The 27,962-nt window shown below is 29.4% G+C and overlaps 1 protein-coding gene across 3 annotated transcripts in view; it reads right to left on the bottom strand.

Moving 5' to 3' along the window:
- LOC109601189 (zinc finger protein Gfi-1) overlaps positions 1-27,629 on the bottom strand; it is a 37,672-nt gene extending 10,043 nt beyond the window's left edge. Inside the window, exons 1-4 of one of the 3 annotated variants that reach the window (XM_049966336.1) lie at positions 27,276-27,629; positions 16,110-16,274; positions 5,340-6,243; positions 5,106-5,287 (exon numbers count right to left, since the gene is read on the bottom strand). In XM_049966336.1, coding sequence (XP_049822293.1) covers positions 5,106-5,287; positions 5,340-6,243; positions 16,110-16,274; positions 27,276-27,435 — 1,411 coding nt within the window. In that variant the 5' untranslated portion in view covers positions 27,436-27,629. Of the gene's footprint in view, positions 1-5,105; positions 5,288-5,339; positions 6,244-12,639; positions 12,674-16,109; positions 16,275-16,891; positions 17,024-27,275 lie in introns of those variants that run through there. The other 2 variants (XM_049966337.1, XM_049966338.1) reach the window with 2 other exon arrangements.
- Between the last annotated feature and the right edge of the window lie 333 nt (positions 27,630-27,962).

The following is a 27,962-nucleotide window of genomic DNA, read 5'->3' as shown; positions in this document are numbered from 1 at the left end:
CTTAAATATTTTTGTTCAGGCAAATCTTCTATAATATTTATTTGTATCTATAATATTTCATAAAAAATATTTATTTAAAATATGTTAAATTAACGTTTTTAATAAAAAAATAATGATTTTATCACAAAATGAAAAATAAAAAACTAAATACATGTACAAGTTTTGATCTTTAAAAAACTTTTAAATAATTTTATATTGACAAGTCTCCTGAAATATTTATTTATATCTGTAATATTTTATAAAAAATCTGTATTTAAAGTGTGTTAAATTGACATTTTTAATAAAAAATAACGATTTTATTACAAAATGGAAAGTAGGCAACTAAATACAAGTACAAATTTTGAACTTGAAGAAACTCTTAAATAATTTTGTGTAGACGAACCTTCTGTATTTGTATCTGTAATATTCCAAAAAAAATTGTATATAAAGTGTTTTTAAAACAAAAATAAAGTTTTAATCACAAAATGAAAATTAGGTAAATAAATATATGTGTGAGTACAAATTTTGATCCTTAACAAACACTTAAATAATTTTATCTGGATAAATCTTATGTAAGATTTATTTGTATCTGTAATATTTCATAAAAAAATTGTATTTAAAGTGTGATAAATTAATGTTTTTAATAAAAAAATAAAGATTAAATGACAATAATATAATAATTAATAAAAAATAAATATTTCAAAATTTCTAAATATTTACCCTCATAAATATTAATTATTAAGTGTACAGACATAATTTATGGATGATTATGAACACATACGCAGCTACCCTTGCAGAATTCTGCCAAGAGGTGTGTGAGGTCTTAAACGGGTGGCATTGTGTTCACAACATTGGAAAGTTGGGGAGCTTCCGCCTTGTCTAATTAGTAAATAATTCACTGGTAAGCCACGCCGGCAATTAATAACCGGCTTAAGGGCTAAGACGTTGCAGCTTTCAAAGGGTTAAAGCGGCAGCCGGAAGGGGTGAATATCATCGTCTCTCCCCTGTCGCAGCTTCTTCGTTTGTCGAATTAACGCGGATGAATATTAAAATGCTATTCATACAATACCGTCTTAATTCATCACGACCGTCGCTTTTGTCCCGGATGGTTTTTCGGTGTTTTTAATTGTGTCTCTTTCGATTTGATCGTCGAGTAAACACGGTTAAATTATTAAAGTTGCGAGCGAGGTTTTATGTACGGCATTTTAGCAGTTTCAAATTCAAATAAAGCTCGCTCAAGCTCGCCTCTTCACTGCTTTCCGTATCCGTTTGCTCGTTCATGAAGTATTCATCGTTTCCGTTAACTATCGGACTCTTTAGGGCTGTAAGTCTTGCGCCAAAGCAAAGCTGGCTCTAAAACAAAGTGGTCTGGGGTTCGGGGGGTAAAACCTGGGGGTATTATACGTATTATACGACGTAGCGGTGGTGTATACCGACGGTGTTTACGGCCTCTTTGGAACTGTGGAACGAACAGTAAAACGGGGATTTTTGTGGCAGACACACAAAAAAACGAATACCTGCAAGGATTCCGGGAAATGAAACGGGATATGTGCAAATCCTGTGTCGAATTAATAATAAATCATCGGGGCCTCCACTTATCGATTTACCTACCAATGATGGACGATAATGACAATCAGTGGCTCTAATCGTTAGGATTGGAGGAGGACGAGATCTGGAGTGCACCATTATTAACGGAGAATATTGAGAACCGTGAGTTCCGGAATTCCAATTTGACTGGCGGACGAAATCCCGACCGCCGTTTAGCAGGACCCGGTTTCCTTAATGACGGCCTTTTGATTTATAGTCATCGGACGGGCTTTATTGCGTTCGCCCAACTATTTTATTTAATCACTCCCGTCGAGCTTTAATCGGTGCGCATAAGTACATTGATGGGGGATGCAACGTTTATTGCTGGGGCAAATGAATTTCGGACTACAGTGCTTTATTGTTATTATGAGCTAAGAAAAAGTCGGATCTCAATATATTTATTGGTGATTAATATGTCTAAAATTGAAAATTTTGAAGAATTTTATATCATGTTTTTAGGTATTTGTGATAAGAATTTTATCTATTTATTTATTTTAAAAAATTAGTAATATTACTATAAAAATTATTGTCCCATTTTTCAGATTTAAAAATAACTTATCATTGTTTTGTCATATTATAAATACAATAAATGTATATCTAAAAAAATATATATTTAAAATTTTTTAAATGTTACAGTTGATTTGTCTGTACAAAATTATTTAAACCCTTATTTGAACCCTTCATAATTAATTTCTATGATGATGACGTGATGTTAACATAAATAATTATATATTTATAATAAATAATATATTTTAAAGTTAATATTAAAAGAATATTCAGAAAAACTGAAACAAATTATTTATTTGTATGTGGAACATCTATAAATTATATTTGAAAGCTTAATAGATGATGAAGAGATGTCAACATAAATAATTATAATTTGTAATAAATAAAATATTTTAAAATGAATATTAAAAAAATATATTAAGAAAAACTGAAACAAATCATTTATTTGTGTGTGAAACATCTATAAATTATGTTTGAACACTTAACAGTTAATATCTATGATGATGTTAACATAAATAATTATAATTTGTAATAAATAAAATATTTTAAAATGAATATTAAAAAATATATTTATAATAAATAATATATTTTAAAATGAATATTAAAAGAATATTAAGAAAAACTGAAACAAATCATTTACTTGTGTGTGGAACATCTATAAATTATGTTTGAACCTTTAATGGTTAATATCTATGATGATGACGAGATGTTAACATAAATAATTATACATATGTATTAAATAAAATATTTTAAAATAAATATTAAAAAAAAAAAATAATAAGAAAAACTGAAACAAACCATATTTTTGTGTGTGGAACATCTATAAATTATGTTTGAACACTTAATAGTTAATATCTATGACGATGAAGAGATGTTAACATAAATAATTATAATTTGTAATAAATAAAATATTTTAAAATGAATATTAAAAAATATATTAAGAAAAACTGAAATAAATCATTTATTTGTGTGTGAAACATCTATAAATTATGTTTGAACACTTAACAGTTAATATCTATGATTATGACGAGATTTTGACATAAATAATTATATATTTGTAATAAATAATATATTTTAAAACGAATATTAAAAGAACATTAAGAGAAACTGAAACAAATCATTTATTTGAGTGTGGAACATCTATAAATTATGTTTGAACACTTAACAGTTAATATCTATGAGTATGATGAGATTTTAACATAAATAATTATATATTTGTAATAAATAATATATTTTAAAATGAATGTTGAAAGAACATTAAGAAAACATCTATAAATTATGTTTGAACCTTTAATGGTTAATATCTATGATGATGACGAGATGTTAACATAAATAATTATACATATGTATTAAATAAAATATTTTAAAATAAATATTAAAAAAAAAAATAAGAAAAACTGAAACAAACCATATTTTTGTGTGTGGAACATCTATAAATTATGTTTGAACACTTAATAGTTAATATCTATGACGATAACGAGATGTTAACATAAATAATTATACATATGTATTAAATAAAATATTTTAAAAAAAATATTAAAAAAAAAAAATAAGAAAAACTGAAACAAATCATTTATTTGTGTGTGAAACATCTATAAATTATGTTTGAACACTTAACAGTTAATATCTATGAGTATGATGAGATTTTAACATAAATAATTATATATTTGTAATAAATAATATATTTTAAAATGAATGTTGAAAGAACATTAAGAAAACATCTATAAATTATGTTTGAACCTTTAATGGTTAATATCTATGATGATGACGAGATGTTAATATAAATAATTATATACTTGTAATAAATAAAATATTTTAAAATGAATATTAAAAATTCTTAAGAAAACCTGAAACAAATCATGTATTTGTGTGTGGATCATCTATAAATTGTTAACTTAATACTTATGATAATGACATAAAATATTATAATTTTTAAATTAATTTTAATATAATATTAATAAAAATTGAAACCAGTCATTTATAGTGGAAGAAACTTTCATAAATTATATTTGAACTTTTAATACTTAATATTTATGATGAATAAATAAATAATGTTTGGAGTAACATATTTTTCCAAGTTGAGAAGGAATGAATTAATCAACAGACGAGAGTATTTTAAAAAATAAAAATACGATTATTTAAAAACCATTAGATAATTAGGAATCCCTCAAAGATGAATTTTAAACAGATGAAATATTTAATCGTACTTAAACACAAACTGTAATTACACCGAAATAATTAGAACCGTTTGATTGTCGCAGCCAATTAGTCCGGGGGTTTGGAATCTCTAGCAAAAAAAAAAAAATAAAATTGAAATTCAGCAGCGCCAGACAGATTTCGCAGGCAATCCGGCCCTCCCGGCCCGCAATAAAACAACACCGCGGCAGAAAATGAACAGAAACAAGATCCGGGGGAACAAAAGAACCGCCACCCCCTCCGTCCGGCTACTTAAGTTTCCGTACGTGGTGCGAAAGCAATTAGCGAAATAAAAATCCACGGAGACCGAGCGAAAGTCACCCTCCCGACGTATAATTGGTCGCGGAAAAAAAGTGACACTTCCCCGGCAATTAAAAAAAATAAAGGCGCGTGGAATTCCGGAGGCCTGGGAATCTTCACCCTCTCATTTAGGAGAAAAAAAAAAACGCTGTTTTTCGGGGACACAATCAAAATTACCCTTCGGGCCGACGCCCCGGGGCAATTTTTAAAATGGCGTTTTTCTTAATTGCGAAAAAGTCTAATTATAAGAAACGGAGCGGGCCGGGACGTTAATTGATTTGGTAACGAGAAAAGAATGCCCCGCGCCACGCTCCCAAACAATTATTATTGGACACGGAACGCGGCCCTTATTTATTATTTTGATGAGCGGGACTAAACAGCTACGTGATCCTCGGACGCCCGGAAAAAGTTCACGGCGACGGATTAAGCGACTCGCCTCCCCCCTTTTTTTAACCACTCAAATTAAAACCGGCCTCAATTGATTGGAATTATTCGTCCGACAAGTTGATTAAAGGTTCAGAGGACGAAATACTCACCAGTGTGTATGTAGGTGTGCTTCTTCATGTCTGACTTCTGGTGGAACCTCTTCCCGCAGTACTGGCAAGGGTAAGGTCTCGTGTCGGAGTGGATGAGGAGATGTGTGGACAACGTCGAGGACCTCTTGAACGATTTGCCGCACTGTTTGCATTCGAATACTTTTTCCACGTTGTGCACAGCCCTGAAAAACTCCAATAGAGTGCCTGAAACTTAATACTGAGGAAGAGTATTACCTGTGTTGACTTAAGCTGATTTCATGTCCGAATGTTTTGTTGCACAGCTCGCAGGCGAAAGGTCTTTTGCCGTTGTGCGACCTCCTGGCGTGCACCTCCAAGCCGTGGGGCGTGGAGAACATCTTCTCGCACTTGATGCACGAGTAGACGTCTCCGATGGGCATCATGCCGGGTCTCATTAGTAAATGATGGTGATGTGGGTGCATGCCTGGAGGATTATTTAGTAGGTGGTGCCGGAAGCGATATAAATCCTCTCCGGAGCTTGGAGGTGGGTACTGACTGGCTTGTCCCTGGCCTGAAGCCATGGCTGCAGCCATGGCGCTGAAGTACAGTGACGTGGTGGCGGGGAAGAAGTTCCGCTCTTCGCCCTCCTTGGGAGGGTACAGTCCTGGCGGGAAGAAGCTAGGATGCACAAAGTTCCTGGGTAACAACTGCTGGTTGTAGTCCTGAACCGATTTTAGTTGGGCGTCTTTCACCAAATCGACAAAAGGTGGATAAAGGTACGACCTGGTGAAGGATATCGTCTCTTGGTAACAGGGCGAACTGTCCGATTTGATTTTGGGCAGGTCGGGACGCAACAACGCACTCACCGAAAAAGTCTCGGATTTTTTTAAGGGCGAGTCACTCTTTTGGATTTCCGTCACCGGCGACGGTGAATTAGTCCTGGAGTGGACCGGAGAGTCCACCTCCAATTCGGGTGACGTGCTGGGGGACACCCTCGGCGGGGTGCTTTCCCAGCGGGTTTCTGAATTGATTTGTGGCGACAACATTTCGTCGCCGCTGTTGTAGCTGACACTATTCGTTTTTTCTCTTTGTAGGCATTTGGAGTTGTTGTTGTTGGTGTGCTCGTCCTCGTCGTCCGACGACTTGGACACCAACCGATGGATCCCGAACTTGATGGGCTCTGCAACAATAAAACACATTTCAAAACCACCTCGAAATAAATAATAATAATATTCCAGTACAACGCCAAATAAATCGTCCAATTCCCAAGCTGATTTGAATATTCCAGATTGTTTTCAGCGACTGAATTAAATTATTCGGCGTGTGACATTTCGCACCGTTATTTATCAGTGTTTTCATAAATGGGCGTAATAATCGGAGGCAGGGGGGTCGGTCCTGCTTTAATTGTTGGGGCAGACCCTGGGGATCGACTCCCTCCCGACAATTTGCAAAACACGACACGATTCATCGACCAATCGGTCACACTGCACTGATACGCCGATTGTCAGCTTCGTAGATTGAGTTTTGTGTGTTGGAGGGTGCTTTTTATCTGCCTTTCATTGGCATTCATGTAACGTTCATCAAAATGTTTTTAAATATGACAGAAAAAATAATGTTAGGTTACGTTAAATTAAAAAGAAGACTAGTTATCGTACTTTCCAAGTATATCCCCCAATCAATCAGCAACCCTTACTTGAAATTACCACAATGGAGTTTAACGGTGGCATATTCCCTTTCCTTAATCCTCTAATCCTCAATTTGGCCATTTTCCGTGTTCACAACCCATTTTTACCAGCACAAGACTAACACGTGCACCTTGTTAACCCCTTGATAGTTTCGATAATCTTAAAATTACAACCCTCTTTCATGCAGCATTTACATATCCGATGGGGTCCTAATAGAAATCTTCGAATTAAGTCGCACCCACTTTTAAACTTGGCTCTTTGCCTCTAATTTCCTGGATCATTACCATAAAAATGAGGGGCCTATTGTCAGGGTTAACACTTTGATTTGCATATTTTTATATGTGTAAGATCTAATATTAATTAAACTGAAATAGAATTTATCTGTTTAATTAGAAATTGAAGAGATCAAATATGTTTCTTTGGAAATTCAATATTTTAGTCATCATTGGTGATTTCTTGGTGGGAATTATACTATTTAGGGGTTGTACACCTAACCTAACAACACCATATTCATTGCGTTTTGGAAGTAACTTGCCTGTTTTTGAATTTAAAACACCTTCTAAGTCCATATCAGCTTTCTCGAAGACTACTTCATAAAAAATTAATACATTTAGCATCTATGCCAATTTCAAATAAGTTTCTGTGCCTTTTCTCAGCTTAATTATGTTCTTAATAGTTTTTTTTATTGAACTTGATACGACAATTATTTGGACTTGAATGACACCACACTTCAGGAACAAATGAATATATTCTGGAAGATTACTAAGATGACAGTTAGGTAGAAAAATATGGCCACCAAGATCCCCGGATTTGACTCCTCTGGACCATTAACCATTAATAAGTTATTTAACAGAACAAGAGTAAATATAATTAATCTGTTGGTATTATTACCATTTTTGAAATGTAAAATACATAACCAGAAACGTCAAAAGTGGTATTCTCTGATGTGAAGTTGGATACAGTGATGTGTTTGGACCACTATGTATATTTGTAATTTATATTTTTGTTAAAAAAATCCAGTAATTAAGCTTTATTATGATTAATGGGTTCCTGATGAATAAATATTTCCTAATCAAAGATAATATTTACAAACTATAGGTTATATTTTTAGCATATGACCGTACTTGATGGTGGTTCAATAAATAGACCATCGAAAAAACAGTTCAAAAATCCCACATTTGATTGATGCCCCGAGAAAAACGTGATCAATAACACCTCCCAAATAGTGTCCTATTATCTCAACGTACGTACTGGTGCTATCAAACAAGAAAGGGAGATACGTGATGCCGAAAGGTGGTTTTAAAATCAACATTTAAACAATAATTTGCCTTAGATTAAATGTGATTTACAATCCGTGAAGCGATCAATCATCGTGACATCGATATCATCAGAAATCCCTGCATTATCCGCCCTTTCATATGCCGCTGATATGGAAAAACGTCTGTCGGTGTAATCCGTGTTCACACAAAATGTGCGTAGACCAACGATGTCGACGACACACAACAATGATACGCTCTAATGTTGTAGTTTTTTATGCTTTTGTCACACATGGACATGCAAAAATGTTCCAGATGCTTCCTGGGATTGTACTCAGATAATATTATCTGGTTTTACTTCCTCATGAGATGTGGACAACATTAAATATTAAAATATTAAAATTTGTTAATTTGTTGAAGCAGCACACAGGTGCTACTTTCGTAAGTATTTATAAAATCCAGTAAAATAAATAAATCGATTTCAATATCTATCAATAAATCTAGACGTTGTGTACTCAAAATCAAAGATGTGTCCAACTGAATATAATCTATTACAACATTGTTTGCGACTAAATGCGTGGCGACACATGAATCATGGTGCATGTTCAAACAGGAAAATTATTGGTTGAGCCGACAAATCAAATATTCCGTATTGCCAACGAACAATGTTTATTTTTACGTTCATGTTTATGTCCAATTTCGTAATCAAAAATTCCCAGTGTTAGGACAAACAAACAATACATGGCGGAATAAAAAGGGAACTTACTGCTATTTGATATTTGGATCTCACAAATAAATATGATTGTGTGCATAATTTGGTCTATTTTTTTATTCAATCATTTTATATCAGCTTAATTTACAGAGAAAATATTTCAAATTTCACCTCAACTTAATCATTCATTAATTAATTATAATTTTAACCCTTTAACAGGTTTATTTATTACATTAAAAATGATTATTTCCATATTTAACAGATTTAATATAATTTTTCTGAAATCAATAAGAAATAATGAAAAAATCAATAATCTTTAACAAATTACTAAAAATGATTCAATTTTTATGTTTTTCTGAATGAAATCTGTAAGAAAATCTAACCAAAATAATTATCATTTTTTTAGAAAATGCTCAATAATTGTTCTATAATCTATTTAATAATAAATAATTTGAATAGTTGTCTCTCCTGAAAATAAAGATAATGACATATTTATTCTTCCACAATTAATGATAAATATTATAATAGAATATGTTAATTATTATTTATTTTAACAATATAAATACAACAATCTTCTAAAAATGGAGGAGACACCAAATAATACCCTTATATATTATAATTCTTACTGATATTGATATTTGGATCTCACAAATAATTATAATTGTGTCCATAATTTGGTGATTTTTTTTATTATTTTATATCAGTTTAATTTCTTAGAGAAATATTTTATATTAATCTACTTCACCTCATTATACAATTTTCAAAGAAGAATTTGGCCAATTAATTTATTCATTCATTAATTACAATTTTAAACCAACTTTAACAGGTTGATTTATTAGATCAAAAATGATTATAATGGGTATTATAAATTGATTAATCATTTTTTACTGATTAAATAGTCCAATTATTTCCATATTTAACAAATCTTATACAAATCCTCAGGAATCAATAAGTAATCATGGAAAAATCAATAATTTTTATCAAATTAACAAAAATGCTTCAATTTTTGTATTTTTCTTCGAATTCAATTTCTAAATAAGTACCATATTAAATAAAAATGAATATGTAAGAAAATCCAACCAAAATAATTATCGTTTTTTTTTAAATTGCTCAATAATTGCTCTATAGTCTATTTAATAATAAATAATTTGAATAGCTGTCTCATCTAAAAATAAAGATAATGATATTCTTCCACAACTAATAATAAATATTACAATGGAATATGTCAATTATTATTTGAATATAAATACAACAACCCTCTAAAAATGGATGTGAAACCAAGAAATACCCTTATATATCATAATTTTTACTGTTATTGATATTTGGATCTCACAAATAATTATAATTGTGTCCATAATTTGGTGAATTTTTTATTGTTTTTATTTTATATCAGTTTAATTTCTTAGAGAAATATTTTATATTAATATTATACAATTTTCAAAGAAGAATTTGGTCAATTAATTTATTCATTTATTAATTACAATTTTAAACAGGTTAATTTATTAGATTTAAAATGATTATAATCGTTATTATAAATTGATTAATCATTTTTTACTAATTAAATAGTCCAATTATTTCCATATTTAACAAATCTAATATATATCCTCAGGAATCAATAAGTAATAATGAAAAAATCAATAATTTTTATCATAAATACCAAAAATGATTCAATTTTTATGTTTTTTTTTTTCGTATTCAATGACTAAATAAGTATTATATTAAATAAAAATAAATCTGTAAGAAAATCCAACCAAAATAATTATCATTTTTTTAGAAATTGCTCAATAATTACTCTACAATCTATTTAATAATAAATATACAACTCTCTAAAAATTGACTAATTACAATTTTAAACAACTTTGACAGATTGATATATAAAATCAAACATGTTTTTAAATGGTTATTATAAATTAAATAATCATCTAATAGAAATCTTCAGGAAAATTATAATTGTGTCCATAATTTGGGGAATTTTTTATTATATTATTTTATACCAGTTCAATTTCCTGAAGAAATATTTTCAATTAAACTATTTCAACTGATTATACTAAGTTATTAATAATTAATCAACCATTTTTTATTGATAAAATTCTGTTATTACGTCCATAATTAACAGATCCAATAGAAAACTAGATCAAGAATGGTTATTATAAATTGATTAATTATTTATTACTTATTAAATAGTTTAATTATTTTCATTTTTAACAAATCTAATAGAAATCTTCATAAATAATTGAAAAAATAAAAGAATTTTTATCAAATATATTAAAAATGATTCAATTTAAATATTTTTCTTGGTATTCAATGACTAAATAAGTATTAATTTAAGAAGAATCAACCATAGGAAATTCCAATATAGATCATTTTGATTTTTCTTAGATATTAAGATGGCACACGTGTTCTATAAATGCTCCATAATATATTTAATAATAATTTAAATAGATTTTTTCTTCTGAAAATAAGATGATGACACACTTATTCTTTCACAACTAATGATAAATTAAACAATACAAATGTATCAGCCCCTTAAAAACGGATGAGAAACCAATTAATACCCTTAAATAGCATAATTCTTGGCCAATATTAAAAATAGAGCCCTAAATGATTAATACTTGCGTAACACGGGCGCCTCTATTTGTTGTTCAATTATAGACAAGTTCACTTGATTGATTATATTTGCTTAATTGCGGGACACGAATCGGCCTGAACGAAACGAACGCGGCGAGGGAAAAAAAATAATAATAAAGCCATTTGTAATAACTGCGACCTTATTTGTTCTATATAATTGTGACTGGCGGAACGGTGCAAATAAAAATACACCGTTGAAGGGTTCATGTATCATTACCCTCTGACCGAGGCCGGGAGGGTGATCCCGACCCCTCCGTATCCACTAAATAGTTTCAATGTTCATTTACGACACGACCGTGAAGAATGGCATCGGTGTAATACTCTGTGTCGGTCTCTTTCGCTCCCGCTTTCGTTCCGGTGCGGAGGGGCAAATTGAATAATTCATGACGTTTAACTTGACATCTGTTACTGCGAATACACTCTCCACCGCCCCCGCACCCGTGCTACTGAACTTGTGTACCGCCAAATTGAGACAGCAGGATTTTCGACTGAGCCATCAGGCTCAATTGATCACTGAGTTTGGACTTGATCTTATCAGATCGTCGCCATTATCTTTGCGATGTTTTTGAAGTGATCAGATAGTAATTCGAATAAAAACCTGAAATAACGAAATCCATTAAACCCCCCCCTGAACAAATTAACGTGGATTCAATCTTTTTTGTTCCAGTTACATGAACGGCCAATCAATTTGAACAAACGATAGACAAACAATTAGCCGTGGCTCAAATAAATGTTTTTCATTCATCAGAGGGCTCAATAAAATCACACTAAACAAAAACGAATCAGGGTAAATAGCGTTTGTGTTGTTTAGAAAAACAACCGGACAAAAATCTGTAGTGGCAGGTGTTCAAGTTTTAAATTGGAATCGCACCGTCGATGTTGTTGCACAAAAAGGGCAAACACTCACGTCGACAAACATTGGTAAATTGCTCAGCATAAGGGCTGACGTGGCGGGGGTTTGAAAAACTGCATTTATCCGCCGGCTAATAAAATATGTGGACACTTTATAAAATAAAATACCTCGTACATTTTATCAACGGCTAAAATATAATATCAAAGGCAAACATTGTACTTGTTTGTATTTCTTTCGTGCGTCGGAGTGATTGTCATCAATTCCGGACAAACACAAACATTCAAGGAAATAATATTGTGACCACTGTGGCTCTATTTCCTGCTCATAAATACTGAAATGCGCCGCGATGACTAATAAATTATTCCTCTGGAGGATTTACAGATTGTTGTGGAGGCAGTAAAAACGTGGATGGCGACGACACGTTCGAATTGTTCGTACTCACCGTTGATTTGAGACGGCATTGGCACAAAAATCACTTTTTCGAATAAAACTCCGCACATGAATCGATCTATTGACACTTTTTCTAAAGTAAATCTTGACTTAGTTTACATTTATCTGCAGGGATTTAGATTAGAAACGGTCCGATTACGGTGTTACGGATATGTGAGCAGATTCTTATCAAATGCTTAGTAATAGTTATTGCTTTAAGAGATTTATTTATTTCTACAAATAGAATTTAAACGTTGCTATTGATAAAAATTGATTTATTGGAAACGTGTTAATCTCTTTAATAAGGCCGGCGCAATTTATAATTGAGAAAAACATTATCAAGGTAATAAAATGGAACTATTAGAAAGTTCTAGCAAAAATAAACAAAATATAAATTCATATTTTTCATTTTGTATAAAAATTGATTTACTTTCCAGAAATAATCCTATCTAATATTACAAGATTAATTTTCAGGATAAGATTGTATAGTCACACAACTAGATTACTAATCCCAATTTTCTATTAAAGTGTTCAAAAATTTAAAATGTAAATTTGCAGTCTAGGAACAATCAAAACTTCAAAAAGTAGATGTTATCTTTTATATTAATATTGTACTTGTACACATCTCTTAATTAGTCACAGATTGAATTAAAAATGGAACAGTTTTAAGTTGTTTTTTTGTTAGCTACAATAAATAAATAATAAAATAAATAAATGAGTTAAAAAAATTATTAGTTTCTCATTTATCTTCCCCATTTTCTTAATCAAAGAATAATAAATCTGTTTAAGAATTCAGAAAAAAATGTCAAATATCATAAATTTATTGAACTGAATTGAGCAACTTTAAAAACTTGGGTATAGATGGTTTTTTACATTAATATGACATCTAATTAGATTTTTAAATTGAATTACAAGTAATTCATAGTTTTAATTTAAGTGTTCAATCTTTGGATATTGTGAGAGATTTTATTGTATCTAATTAAATTTCTAAATTGAAAAAAAAAATCATAGTTTTTATTGAAGTTATTAAGCTTTCAATATTGTAAGAGCTTTTAATTTAAAAATTGTTCAAAATCTAAAAATTAATAATACATTAGTTTTTTAATAGTTCACTAGAAAATAGTCAAATTGAACTTTTTTTGTATATTAATTTTTATAATAACAAGTTCATACATTTGAGTACTTATATTACTATTGTATTTAATTATATTTTAAATTGAATTAAACATAATATTGTGAGAGTTTTAAATTTTAAAATTGTTCCAAATTCATTATTTGAAAATAAAGTTATATAAACTAATAATACGTTAGTTTTTTAATAATTCACTAGAAAATAGTTAAATTGAACTTTTTATTTGTAAATTGATTTTTAAAATAATAAAAATTTGAGTATTTATCATATATAAATATTGTATTTAATTAGATTTTAAATTGAATTAAACATAAATTATAGTTTTAAATTAAGTATTTAAGCTTTCAATATTGTGAGAGTTTTTAAATTTAAAATTGTTCAAAATCGATTATTTGAAAATAAAGTTATATAAACTAATAATACATTATTTTATTAATAGTTCTAGAAATTAATTAAGTTGAACTTTTTATTTGTAAATTGATTCAATAATTCAAATATTTCAGTATTTATATTAATATTGTACATCATTAAATTTTTAAAATGAATTTAAAATAAATAATACTTTTAATTTAAGTATTTAAGCTTTCAATATTGTGAAAACTTTTAATTTCCAAAATTGTTCACTAGAAAACAGTTCAACTGAACCTTTTATTTGTAAATTGATTCAAAAATTCAAAAATTTTGAGTATTTATATTAATATTGTACATAATTAGATTTTTAAATTGATTTAAAAATAAATAATACTTTTAATTTAACTATTTAAGCTTTCAATATTGTGAAAATTTTTAATTTCCAAAATTGTTCACTAGAAAATAGTTCAACTGAACTTATTATTTGTAAATTGATTCAAAAATTCAAAAATTTGAGTATTTATTATATCTAATTAGATTTTTAAATTGAATTAAAAATAAATCATATTTTTAATTTAAATATTTAAGCTTTATTTAAGCTTTCAATGCTGTGAGAGCTTTTAATTTCAAAATTGTTCATTTTTCAGTTGTTCATTTATTTGAAAAATAAGTTTATAAACTAATAAAAATTAGTTTTTTAATAGTTCACTAGAAATTAGTTAAATTGAAATTTTTATTTGTAAATTAATTTTTAAGTTCAAAAACTTAAGTATTTACAATGAATTAAACCTAAATTAATTTAAGTATTTAAACTTTCCATGTTGTGGGAGTTTTAAATTTAATATTGTTCAAAAATAATATAAACTAATAATAAATTAGTTTTTTAATGGTTTATTAGAAAATAGTTAAAATTCAATTCTTACGTTTTCTGAGAATATCAAATTTGCTAAAAAGTTAGTGGTTTTCAAAAATAGAGAAAATTTAACAAAATAATAATAATAACAATTTTCTTTAAAATCATTTTAAAAGTAATAAGTAAACAAAAAATATCAAAATATATTTGATTCTTATCTTTCAAATTAATATCGGATTTGATCAGATTATTTAATTCGTCACGTTTTGGATTAAAAATAAGGCGCAATTTAATTGTTTGAATATTTTCAATAAAAATTAAACTCTTTCAAGCTTTTCACTAAAAAATTACTCAAAATTTTTATTCTTTATCATTTAGAATTAGTCAAAAATGATTAATTCAATGTGTTAGATTACGTTAGTTTTAAAACAAAAAGTAATCAAAAATATATTAAATTCTAAATATTTGATTACAATAATAATATTTGATCACAATACTCAAGATTTTTAAAGAATTACTTTCTTTCTTCTTCTTATTTTCACTTTTGAAAGAAAAATTTGAGATATTTAAAAATAAATACCGCCAAATTTTCTAATCTTATCATTTGTAATATTAATCATGACCCAGCAAATCTTTTCATTCATTACATTTCGTTCCAAAGTACACGTGGGTAAAAATGAGACGTAAACGATAAACCACAAACTCAGCTGGATTACCAGGATCAGTTTTTTCGGCGAAGGTGATAAGAACTGATCAAAAAGAAACACATGAATTTTGCCCAAGATTGCCATCAATATAGATAAACCGCTTTTAATTAATACCGTCAGCCCCAAAACGGTTTTGCATTTGACCCGATGCGATTTATTAAATCGACTAATGGCACTAATTGCGAAGTTGATTTAATCCCGTCCGCAGTGGCCGTTTCCTGAAAATCATATAATAATTTCCCCGACAAAGGGCCCCGTACTATAAACCAGTAATTGGTTCGGACGCACGACACAACGGACCCCACAAGTCGCAAATTGCGTCATATCCGAACCGGGGCGCACTCACTAATTGATTGTTTGAACAGTGACCTAACTACTTATGTATAAAAGCCTCTTCGTCCAACGGACGCAACAAGGGGGGCCATGACTTCGGTGTTTACCTGGCGATTTTTCCTTCGGGGCGTCGGTCTGCTGCTGCATTACGGTCGGCAGGAATCTGGGTCCGGGCAGCAGGGGCGAGCCCCACAGGCTCCGGCAGAACGTGGGGAAGACTCCGGTGGTCGGCGGGAAGTGCACCGGAGACACGTTCTCCTCTGATATGTTAACTGCAACAAAAATAATAACTGTTTTAATTGTTTGCCTTGACGTGCCAGATTGGTGGTTCAACCGCATCTATCACAAAATCAATAAACTCCCATGAATAATTAATAAAAAAAGCTTTGGGAAATCGACGAAACTGAATCATGGAGCATTTCCTAGATGAGATTATATATCTCGATAAATCCCATAAGAGCATTAAAGGGCAACTTTAATCAAATTTCTTATAAATACTTAAGCGGTGTCTTTTTCGCTGTACTTTTATCTGGTAAACGTTTATGTGGTTGATAAAACGGTTATTGGCAGTCGATAAGTCAAATAAAATATTGATTTACAATTCGAATAAAATGGTTGCTGTAATTTTACGACCAATAAATCTAGGTAATAAAAGAATTAGGCTTGATAAGAATTTATTATATTTATAGAAGGGCGAATAATTAGCTAATTCCTTAAACAAATATTCGCAAATCAAACAATTCGTACTTCGGCATATTGTTTATCAGATAAAATGCTAAAAGAACAACCACAAAATAAAAATAAATCTCACTCCGTAAGCCTCCACATGTTGATTCAAACTCATTTTTTACGAGGCATTCTCTCACACATGCCTGAGAGTATTACTTACAATAAATGTATCAAAAAAGATTGAAGATGTCATTACGGTACAGATGTTGAACATAAGTCATTGTTCTTGCTTTACACACACTCACATAACACAAAATGTAACGTGAAACCGCAACTGAAAAACTGAAAAAAGATTTGGATTTTTAAATGTACGTCACAGGATACAGTACTAAGCTTTTTGTCGTGGTTCACATTCACAATCATTTTTTTTTTTTTTTGTTGGACGATTCGAAATCAGGAAGTTAATGTCGCCGTTAAAATTGATATTAATTTGTCTGTTTTTCGGACCTAGGTTCATTAAGAATCATCGGTTTCAGGTTACACAGTTTCAATTGAAGGATTTTTAAATAACTTTTTGCTCTGCATGTTCTAGTTTTCACAGGAAAATACGGATAGAATTACATGGCTAATTATGATTTATTTTTGTTGTTGGTTTTATTGCACAATTATGAGGAAAGAGTCTATTGAGTAATTTAGTAATTTGCTATTCTTGACTATGGACACGAGGAACATGATTTAAATTGAGCATAAGCTAACTTATATTAAATTTTATAGAATAATAATATAGTAGTTTTTGTTTAGTTTAGTTTAGTAATATATAGTTATGGTCAAAATATTTAGCATTTTAAAAAGTTGCTGTTATTTTGTCCACTACTGTATATTTATTTACGGAATTATCAAAATTCTTTAATTCAAATTGTGATAGATATTCTTTTTCCAGTTTTATGTAATTTTATACAACTCTTTTGCCACTTTAGAACTGGAATAATAAATAACAAAAAATACATTATTATTTTTCCCTTTATATCATCATTCCAACCCAATTCTGTATGTATAATATATATTAAATTTTATAGAATAATAATATAGTAGATTTTGTTTAGTTTAGTTTAGATGTATATAGTGATGGCTAAAATATTTAGCATTTTAAAAAGTTGCTGTAATTTTGTCCAGTACTGTACATTTATTTAAGGAATTATTAAAATTTTGGAACTAGAATAATAAATAATAAAAAATACAAATTATTTTTCCCTTTGTATCATAAAAAAAATGTGTAAACTCACTGAAAGTAATTCATAAAACGACACAACACAAATTGAGCATAAACTGACCTAGACCAACCCAATACTGTATGTAAAATATGTATTAAATTTTGTAGAATAATAATATAGTAGTTTTTGTTTAGTTTAATTCATTAATATATATTTATGGCTAAAATATTTAGTATTTTAATAAGTTGCTGTAATTTTGTCCAGTATTGTACATTTATTTAAGGAATTATCAAAATTCTTTAATTCAAATTGTGAGAGATATTCTTTTTCCAGTATTATGTAATTTTATACAACTCTTTTGCAATTTTAGAACTAGAATATTAAATAATAAAAAAATACATTATTATTTTTCCCTTTGTATCATAAAAAAAATGTTTAAACTCACTGAAAGTAATTCATAAAACAACACAATACAATTTGAGCATAAACTGTCCTAGCCCAACTCAATACTGTATGTATAATATGCATTAAAGTTTATAGAATAATAATATAGTAGTTTTTGTTTAGTTTAGTCTATTAATATATAGTTATGGCTAAAATATTTAGCATTTTAAAAAGTTGCTATAATTTTGTCCACTACAGTATATTTATTTAAGGAATTATCAAAATACATTAATTCAAATTGTGAAGAATATTCTTTTTCCAGTATTATATAATTTTATACAACAAATTTTAAACTAGAATAATAAATAAATAATACATTATTATTTTTCCCTTTGTATCATAAAAAAGAAATGTTTAAACTCACTGAAAGTAATTCCTAAAACGGTCTTCATAATCCATCTTAAACGGAAATAGTCTTTAATACTAACAATGAGGTTTTTAATCTGAAATTTAATTTTAGTGACAGGTTTACCATATTTATTTGAGAGATTATCAACTTTCAAAATTCTTTGATTCAAATAATAAATATATGTAGAGCAACTTTAGAAACTTCTGGAGTGTCAAAAGTGGAGCAACTATAAAATAAAACAATTTTACGTACATTAGTTTCTAAACTTCTGAACAACTTTTGTTTATTGATTTCAGTAGCTTTTCAGTATAATCGTCCAATATTTCTTTCCACTGATTTTGAACTTCTTCGTAGAAAAATCAGGGTTTTTACATGGATTTTTCTACCAAATTCATCCCAATGGTTTCCAATTGGATTCAGGTCTGGGCTTTATGCTGGCCAGAAGTGAACCACTCTTTACCTAACTTAGACGTGTGTTTTGGATCATTTTCATGTTGGAAGATCCGCATTAAACTCATGTTATCTTGGGTAAATGGAAGTATATGATTCTCCATATTATGACAATAAATGAAACGATTCATTACCCCGTCTATCTTAACCAACAGACCCATGCCAAACCCAGAAAAACATCCCCAAACCGGCTCCTTCACCATGATTCTCAGTAGGTCTAGTATACTTGAGATTATACCCTTCATTAATTGGTTTTTTCACCCATGAAATGCCATCAGATTTGAATAATTGGAGCTGACTTTCATCTGAAAATTGTTGTCCTTTGCCCATCTGTCCAGTTCTCTTGCAAAAAGTAGCTGTATTTCTTGCTTTTAGTCTTCGTTTTATAGTACTAACCGACACACTTAATTAATTTAAATTAAAAATAATCGTCCTTTTAATAAAATGATAAAGTTTTTAAATGTGCTGCTCCACTTATGAGCACCAGTGTATTTAATTAGAGTAACAAAATAAAAAATTGAACGTTGTAATGGCGAGGTAAAAGTATATTAGACACATATCAAATCTCTAGCGTTGATATCGAGTCCGGGTTATATCTGGGATTCCGGGGAAAAGATATCCTGTAACTCCGGGCAAATCCAATATAGAGAAAATTCAGCCGAAGTCTCAGCTAATGTCCTCGGGGATCACGTATCATCCGACACAAAATCATAATTACCATCGACTGCGCCGTCGGAAATCGAATAACCGCCGAATCAGTGAGAAAAACCCCGCCGCAAAGATTTCCTCGTACGTATCGATTTTCGTCGTTTTGTTTTTTATCTAATTAAGGCAACAATTTAATTTTTATTATTACAGTTATTGCTCCGCCACGTGACGTCGTGCGCAAACCGAAAATCCGACATAAATCAGATAAAATCGTAAAAGTCCATAAACATTAGGAGGCAGCGATTTGTATTAATTTTACGAGCGCTTCGACTTTGATTTGCGTAAATCACTACATGGCGTGTGTGGGTGGTATGCAAATGCTAAACCGTCGGTCAGCGATCGGAAATAACAAATTTATGTGACCGCTGCAAAGAACGATTTGATCTATTAAGGGAAATTATGATGTCATTACGAGGCGCCGGCATGACTCCACTCGTTCCATGTTCCAAGACCGAGACGCATTGATTTAACGCTGGTTTTATGGCTTTAAAACATCTTCTCGTCTTACATTGTCATCTGAACCATCAAAGGGTAATGCATAATGAAGGTCAATGTTCTTCAACAGCATCATAATTGATTAAAAACTAGTAAAATTAAATAGGAGAAACTACAAAACAACTGAAGAAGATATTAAATAAGTGAGAACATTTCCTCCAGTAGAAGTAGAAGATTTACTTTGACAATAAGGTTTAAATTTTACTACAATATTGCCTTAACTGTATCTTGAAGATCAAATGAAGTTCAGTAAAAGGTTTGGTGTGTAGGTGATTTAATTGAAATGGATACTTTGACGATGTAACTCTCTCTGTAGTTTTAATGAATAGGATATTGCCTCAACTATATCTTACAGATAAAATGAATAATAACAATCGAAGATGTGAAACTAATCAAAATGATGATGAAGCAACTTCAAAAGGTTTAAGAAATGTTTGATGTGTAGTTGATTTAATTAAAATTGATACTCTGACGATGTAACTCTTTAATCCTCAAAAATTGTGTATTTTTGTCTTAAATCATTGGAAACGTTTAGTTTTAACGAATAGAATATTGTCTAAACTATATCTTACAGATAAAATGAATAATAACAATCGAAGATGTGAAACTAATCAAAATGATGATGAAGCAACTTCAGTAAAAGGTTTAAGAAATGTTTGATGTGTAGTTGATTTAATTGAAATTGATACTCTGACGATGTAACTCTCTAATCCTCAAAAATTGTGTATTTTTGTCATAAATCATTGGAAACGTTTAGTTTTAACGAATAGAATATTGTCTAAACTATATCTTACAGATAAAATGAATAATAACAATCGAAGATGTGAAACTAATCAAAATGATGATGAAGCAACTTCAGTAAAAGGTTTAAGAAATGTTTGATGTGTAGTTGATTTAATTAAAATTGATATTCTGACGATGTAACCATCTAATCTTCAAAAATTGTGTATTTTTGTCATAAATCTTTGGAAACGTTTAGTTTTAATGAATAGAATATTGTCTAAACTATATCTTACAGATAAAATGAATAATAACAAACAAAGATGTGAAACTAATCAAAATGATGATGAAGCAACTTTAGTAAAAGGTTTAAGAAATGTTTGATGTGTAGTTGATTTAATTGAAATTGATATTCTGACGATGTAACTCTTTAATCTTCAAAAATTGTGTGTTTTTGTCATAAATCATTGGAAATGTTTAGTTTTAATGAATAGGATATTGCCTCAACTATATCTTAAAAATAAAATGGATAATAACAAACAAAGATGTGAAACTAATCCAAATGATGATAAAGCAACTTCAATAAAAGATTTAAGAAATGTTTGATGTGTGGGTGATTTATTTGAAATTGATACTCTGACGATGTAACTCTTTAATCCTCAAAAATTGTGTATTTTTGTCATAAATCATTGGAAACGTTTAGTTTTAATGAATAGAATATTGTCTAAACTATATCTTACAGATAAAATGAATAATAACAATCGAAGATGTGAAACTAATCAAAATGATGATGAAGCAACTTCAGTAAAAGGTTTAAGAAATGTTTGATGTGTAGTTGATTTAATTGAAATTGATACTCTGACGATGTAACTCTCTAATCTTCAAAAATTGTATATTTTTGTCATAAATCATTGGAAAAGTTTAGTTTTAATGAATAGAATATAGCCTCAACTATATCTTAAAGATAAAATGGATAATAAGAAACAAAGATGTGAAACTAATCCAAATGATGATGAAGCAACTTCAGTAAAAGGTTTAAGAAATGTTTGATGTGTAGTTTATTTAATTGAAATTGATACTCTGACGACTTACCTCTTTAATCTTCAAAAATCGTGTAGTTTTGTCACAAACCATTGGAAAAGTTTAGTTTTAATGAATAGAATATTGCCTCAACTATATCTTAAAGATAAAATGGATAATAACAAACAAAGATGGGAAACTAATCCAAATCATGATGAAGCAACTTCAGTAAAAAGTTTTAAGAAATGTTTGATGTGTAGGTGATTTAATTGAAGTTGATATTCTGACGATGAAACTCTTTAATCTTCAAAAAACGTGTATTTTTGTCATAAATCATTAGAAAAGTTTAGTTCTAATGAAAAGAATATTGCCTCAACTATATCTTAAAGATAAAATAGACAACAACAAACAAAGATGGGAAGCTAATTCAAATGATGATGAAGCAACTTCAGTAAAAGGTTAAAGGAATTTTTGGTGTGTAGGTGATTTAATTGAAATTGATACTCTGACGATGTAACTCTTTAATCTTCAGAAATCATGTATTTTTGTCATAAATCATTGGAAAAGTTTTGTTTTAATAAATAGAATATTGTCTTAACTGTACCTTAAAGATCAAATTAATGATAACAAGCTAATCCACATGATGATGAAGCAAATTCTTTGATGATTTAAGAAGTTTTTGATGTATCAGTTACTTAATAAATCTTTAGTCTTCATTTTAAAAGATTTAATTAAACAAAAAACGTATTGATTGTAAAATTCATGTTCTGAATCAATTGTTCTGATTTCAAAAATTGGAGGTGTGATTTTATAATTAAAATTGGTGTTGATTATCCTTATATACAAAAGAAATATGTCGGATTAATTTCCCACGTGATGCTTAAAACCGTTCATTGGCAATGCAATTGGTTAAAATATAAAATTAAACGGAAACCCTTTCGAACGCGAAAATTCCTGCCCGTGAAAAAAATGAAATATGCATGAAATTTCCAGTAACGAGACGGGCGTTCCGGAAAACTAATTATTTTTTAGTCAATTTCAATTAGCGCCAACTAAATGCAATCTAGCGCTTCACTTCAAACAGAATTCGATATAGAAATCAAATTATCGTCGGGGCTCAACTCTCGGTTGAGTGAGTGGAACACATCATCGGTCTCTCGCCCACTCTTCATTTATCATTATTTTTATAATCGCTGCCTCTCTATTCACCGCACTCCTCTCACCATCGGCGTGTTTTATTTGGTCCGTAATTGCGTTTTCCGACCAATCAAAATGATTAAATCAGATGGATAGGGATTTTCACGTCGCAAACATTCGTTCTCCCAGTTTGGGAAATTAATTTTCAGCAAAAATGCCCGCCACCGGTGATTGCCACTCCAAATCCCGCATCCATCGATTTCCTATTTAAATGTACGGCCGAATGAATTCACCAAACGGCCCAAGCTTTGGGTTATTTTTTGGAAGCGCCATATTGGATTTTGTCAATCATTGCCTGACCTCCTTACGGGCACTAATTAAACAAAGCGGGTGTACGTAGGTGATGGTGGAAGTTAAAAAATCTTCTGTGTGTGGATTTATGAAATTGAAACAAATGGGATTTGTCGGTACGGCCTCTGTACTAATTAAGAAGGTTCATGCCGTCAAACGATTTATTTGGGCAGTTATAAATTTCGGACAATTAACTTAAGTGGGTTGATTGCCGTTGTGCGATGTGTCATCCAGATAATTTTCGGGGAACCTTCAACGTCAGAACGACTAATTAAATGTATCTAATGATTTGATGGATCGAAATCACAACCGTCGAAAAGAGATGAATGACAGTCTTGTTCAACTGTGTTTTTTATTGATGCTTCCGCCAAATGAACAAGTTTTTAGCCACGTTTGAAGAAAAGCTTCATAACCAACGTCCTTTCTTTTATTTTATGACTTATTGATTATTCTCCCAAATTAAATCACTTCTTAGGTGACTATTTATAGTATCAACTCTTTCCAAAATTTTCAAAATTGCCTCTTCCAAAGAACATCTTCTTAAATACTATTCCAATGTATGGGTGAACAAGTAAGCAACACAATAGCAGTTGACTTTGTTGTGTTCCAGCCTAGTGCAAACATAGCAGCACAGATAACCAATATTTGAACAGGGCGGTCAATTCGTGGCATGAATCAATTTCGTGGGCCGGTGCCGCGATTGGCTGATAAATTACCAAACTAAATAAGTGTCGGTGCCTCCAAACAACCGGAGAGACATATGGCACAACCGGCAATCCCACAATTAATAACAATAACAGCAATATCTGGTACGTAATCTGGTCGTGGGCCCGGAACGTTTACGGTTATCAGCATCGGTATTATTGAGGTGTTAAATCATGGTTCTATACCATGATAACGGGTTTGAAATGAACCAGTAAAAAATTGGTGCGTTTATGGCGGTGCAAAGACGTGGATTTCGTGGCGGTAATTGGTGTGCTCCGTTTGTTTGATCAATTAATTTATTGCGCAGCATACTGGGCCGTCATATCTTCTAATTGCTTTTTAATTCGATTAACTAACTTTTTTTCAGTAACGGGGGTTGAATGACTGGAGGAACCTTTGATCGTTGGATACTGTAATTTTTGACTGATTGAAATTCATAGTGGGTGATTTTAGTACTTTAATTTGTATTGGTGATTAATGAAAATGCGTGTAATTAAATAAAATAATTAAACCAATAATTAAATTTCTATTGTTTCATCTTATCTTTCTAAGACCTTTTATTACTTTTATTTAAGCTCAAGAACAATTGTATTCAAATCAATGTTTTGAACAAATATGATTTACTACTGCTTATTTATTTTTACAAATTGGATTATACAGATATATATTACATTATATACATTTTTCTGTTATTAAATATTAAAACACAGTTTTATTTTAACATAATATCATAGATATTATGTTACGTCATCATATTTAATAATTATCTTTCCAGTTAAATGTATTTTAATTCTGTTATTGCTAATAATATTTTAATAAAATGTATAATTCTATTTTTGTCATATAAACAATTGTCTAAAAATAGTTATTATTAATAAATATCACGTATTGTGATTAAAGGAATAAATTTATATCTAGATTTTATCTAAAAAGTATTTAAATTATTTTATTATTAAAATATATTTATTTTCTCTGAATCTAAATCAACTTTTAATTAGAATTTGTTTAGTAAAAATATTTATACTTAAAAATATATTTAAATAACCAAAATTATATTTCAAATTATTTCTAAAATTATAATTTAAATCTCTGAAAAATTTATTCTAAATCATTAAAAAGCTTTTCAAAAGCTAAAGCTATTTCTTAAATGTTACATATATCTTTTAATATTTCATTTTTTGGTTTCATATCATATAATTTTGAAATTGAAGTTGACACAGCCAAATTTACAAATATAAACTGAAATTTTTATTATATGTTAGAATTTTTAGAAATAATATTATAATTAAAAATGTGTATTATATTGATGTGTCACTCAAATTTAGATTTATATCAATTTTTGATTAGATAAAACTTACAAATATAAACTGAAATTTTTATTAAATATTAGAATTTATTAGGAATATTAATTAAAAATTAATATTATATTGATCTGTCACTAAAATGTAAATATGTATTAATTTTTGATTAGAAATTGTTTAATAAAAATATTCCCACTCAAAAATATATTTAAATAACCAAAATTATATTTTAAATTATTTCCAAAAGTATAATTTAATTGTCTAAAAATCTTACTTTCAATTTTTATATTGTATCAACTTATGATTATAAATTTTTTAATAAAAAATAATTTTAAAATATATTTCTAAAAGTTAAATTGAAACATATTTTACTTTGAAAAATAAAACATTAATTTTTAAAGCTTTAAAAGCTTTATGTTCACATTAAACTGATGTGATCTAATTAATATAAATTAATTAATTATAAAAATATTTTTATTTTGCATTCCCATATATATTTTTTTAAAATTGGATAATATTCATTATGTTATTTTGTTTGTTAGTATTTCTTCTTTATTTTTTATTTTTAACAAGTAATTTGATTTAAAACTAGAAACAAAAATTAATAAACATTTTGTCCTTAAACCACATAATTATAATTTTTCCTTACTAAATTAATTTATTTTTTTTTAATATTTTATATAAATTTATATTTTTTATATATTTTAAACCATACATAGATTTATTATAATAAATAATAATTTATTAGTTATTTTTAAATAAACTCTTTAATTTTGGGTTTATCATTAAATTTTTTCGCCATTTACTCATTTTATTTTTATACATTATATCAAGATTATTTAAGGATAAATAAAAAGAGATATTAACTTTCAATATGACTTAGTTTTTTATTAAATTTGTTATATTTTAATAGTTGTTAATTTTAAAACAAAATTCTAAACATAATATTTAGAAATTAGTTTCTAAAATTTTTATTTTTTTATATTATCATTTTTCAAGTAGTAAAGTTACCGTAAGTAACAACTTAGAGGTTCAATTTTTTATCAATTCAGTATTTTAATTTTATTGTTATACAAACTGTTTTCGTCCTAATTTTTTATAATAACAGTAATCTTTTTTGAATTTTTATTTTTAATATTCAAATTATTTCCAATTTGGTGTGTTCAATTTTATGTAAAAACTACCCTTAATCGCAGATTACTCATTAAGGGTAGTTTATAAACAGTTTTCGTCCTAATTTTTTATAATAACAGTAATTTTTTAGTAATTATTATTTTTAATATTAAAATTATTTCCAATTTTGTGTGTTCAATATTATGTAAAAATTTGTAAAAATTGGTGCAAATACCCAGAAAATAAAATATTTTTAATTTATAAAATACTAATACTCAAAAACTTTGATAAAAATATTAGAAATACTACAATATTATTAAATATTATTAAATATTAATTTAAATTTAATTTTTTATTTAATAATAGTTTTGTTTTACGTAATTACTATTTAATAACCTATTTTCTGTACATTTTATAATTTAAATTTTTTAATTTTACTGATAAATTTTGTTCGCAAACTCTAAAAATAGCTTTTTCAAAAGCTTAACTTGTTTTGAAATTTTAATAATTGATATCAGTCAGTCGAAACGAATTAATTAGTTAATAATATTAATATATGGTATACAAATTATTTGTTTTAAAAAATTGATTCGGACTTACTTTCCCTTCCCTTCGGCGTGACCACCGTGAAGGCACTACTTCCCGGCGGACTGTTCGGCGCCGAGTCGGCCACGTTCACCGGACTCCCGGAGTTCTCCCTGTTCGAACTGTTGCTGTAGTCCAGCGGCATCGCCGTGTGGCTGCTCAGCTCCAGCGCCATTCCGGCACCGTCCCAACCAAAATAAATATAAAATCAAATTCGGAACCAATAGTCCCCCGAATCTCACGCGAACATCACACAAAACGTTCAAAAGGTCGCACACGTCGGAGGCAAGGTGGCGGAGATCACGGTCACCGTCTGCTGGACGCCTCCGGGTCACTTGTTGAGTGGCGGCTCTCGCGATTTTCGGCCAAGTGGTGCTTTCAGCCCGGACGCATGCAGACCAAGATGAAATCAACGGACAACTGTGTGATATTCCAGTTTGCCGGATGATAAGCTGGAATTCTCGTTGAGGGGCCGCCCACTTTTTAGAGCCGGGCTGTATGTCGGAGCTACATAAGGCTGGGGGCGGCCTGCGGACCCTTACGCTCCGCCCCTACCCGGCAATTGAATCAATGAATGAAATAGTAAACAGTTTATAGGGATTTTCAATTTTATAAATATCAACTATGATTATTGAGTGTGTGTGTGTGTGTGTGTAAATTATTATGGTTATGGCGTTTATGGTTTTGTGATTAGGACGATTC

The sequence above is a fragment of the Aethina tumida genome, chromosome 4, assembly GCF_024364675.1.
Source record: "Aethina tumida isolate Nest 87 chromosome 4, icAetTumi1.1, whole genome shotgun sequence".
Lineage (NCBI taxonomy): Eukaryota > Metazoa > Arthropoda > Insecta > Coleoptera > Nitidulidae > Aethina > Aethina tumida.
Note: the sequence above shows the minus strand (reverse complement) of the source record. Positions and strands in the feature narration are given on the sequence as shown.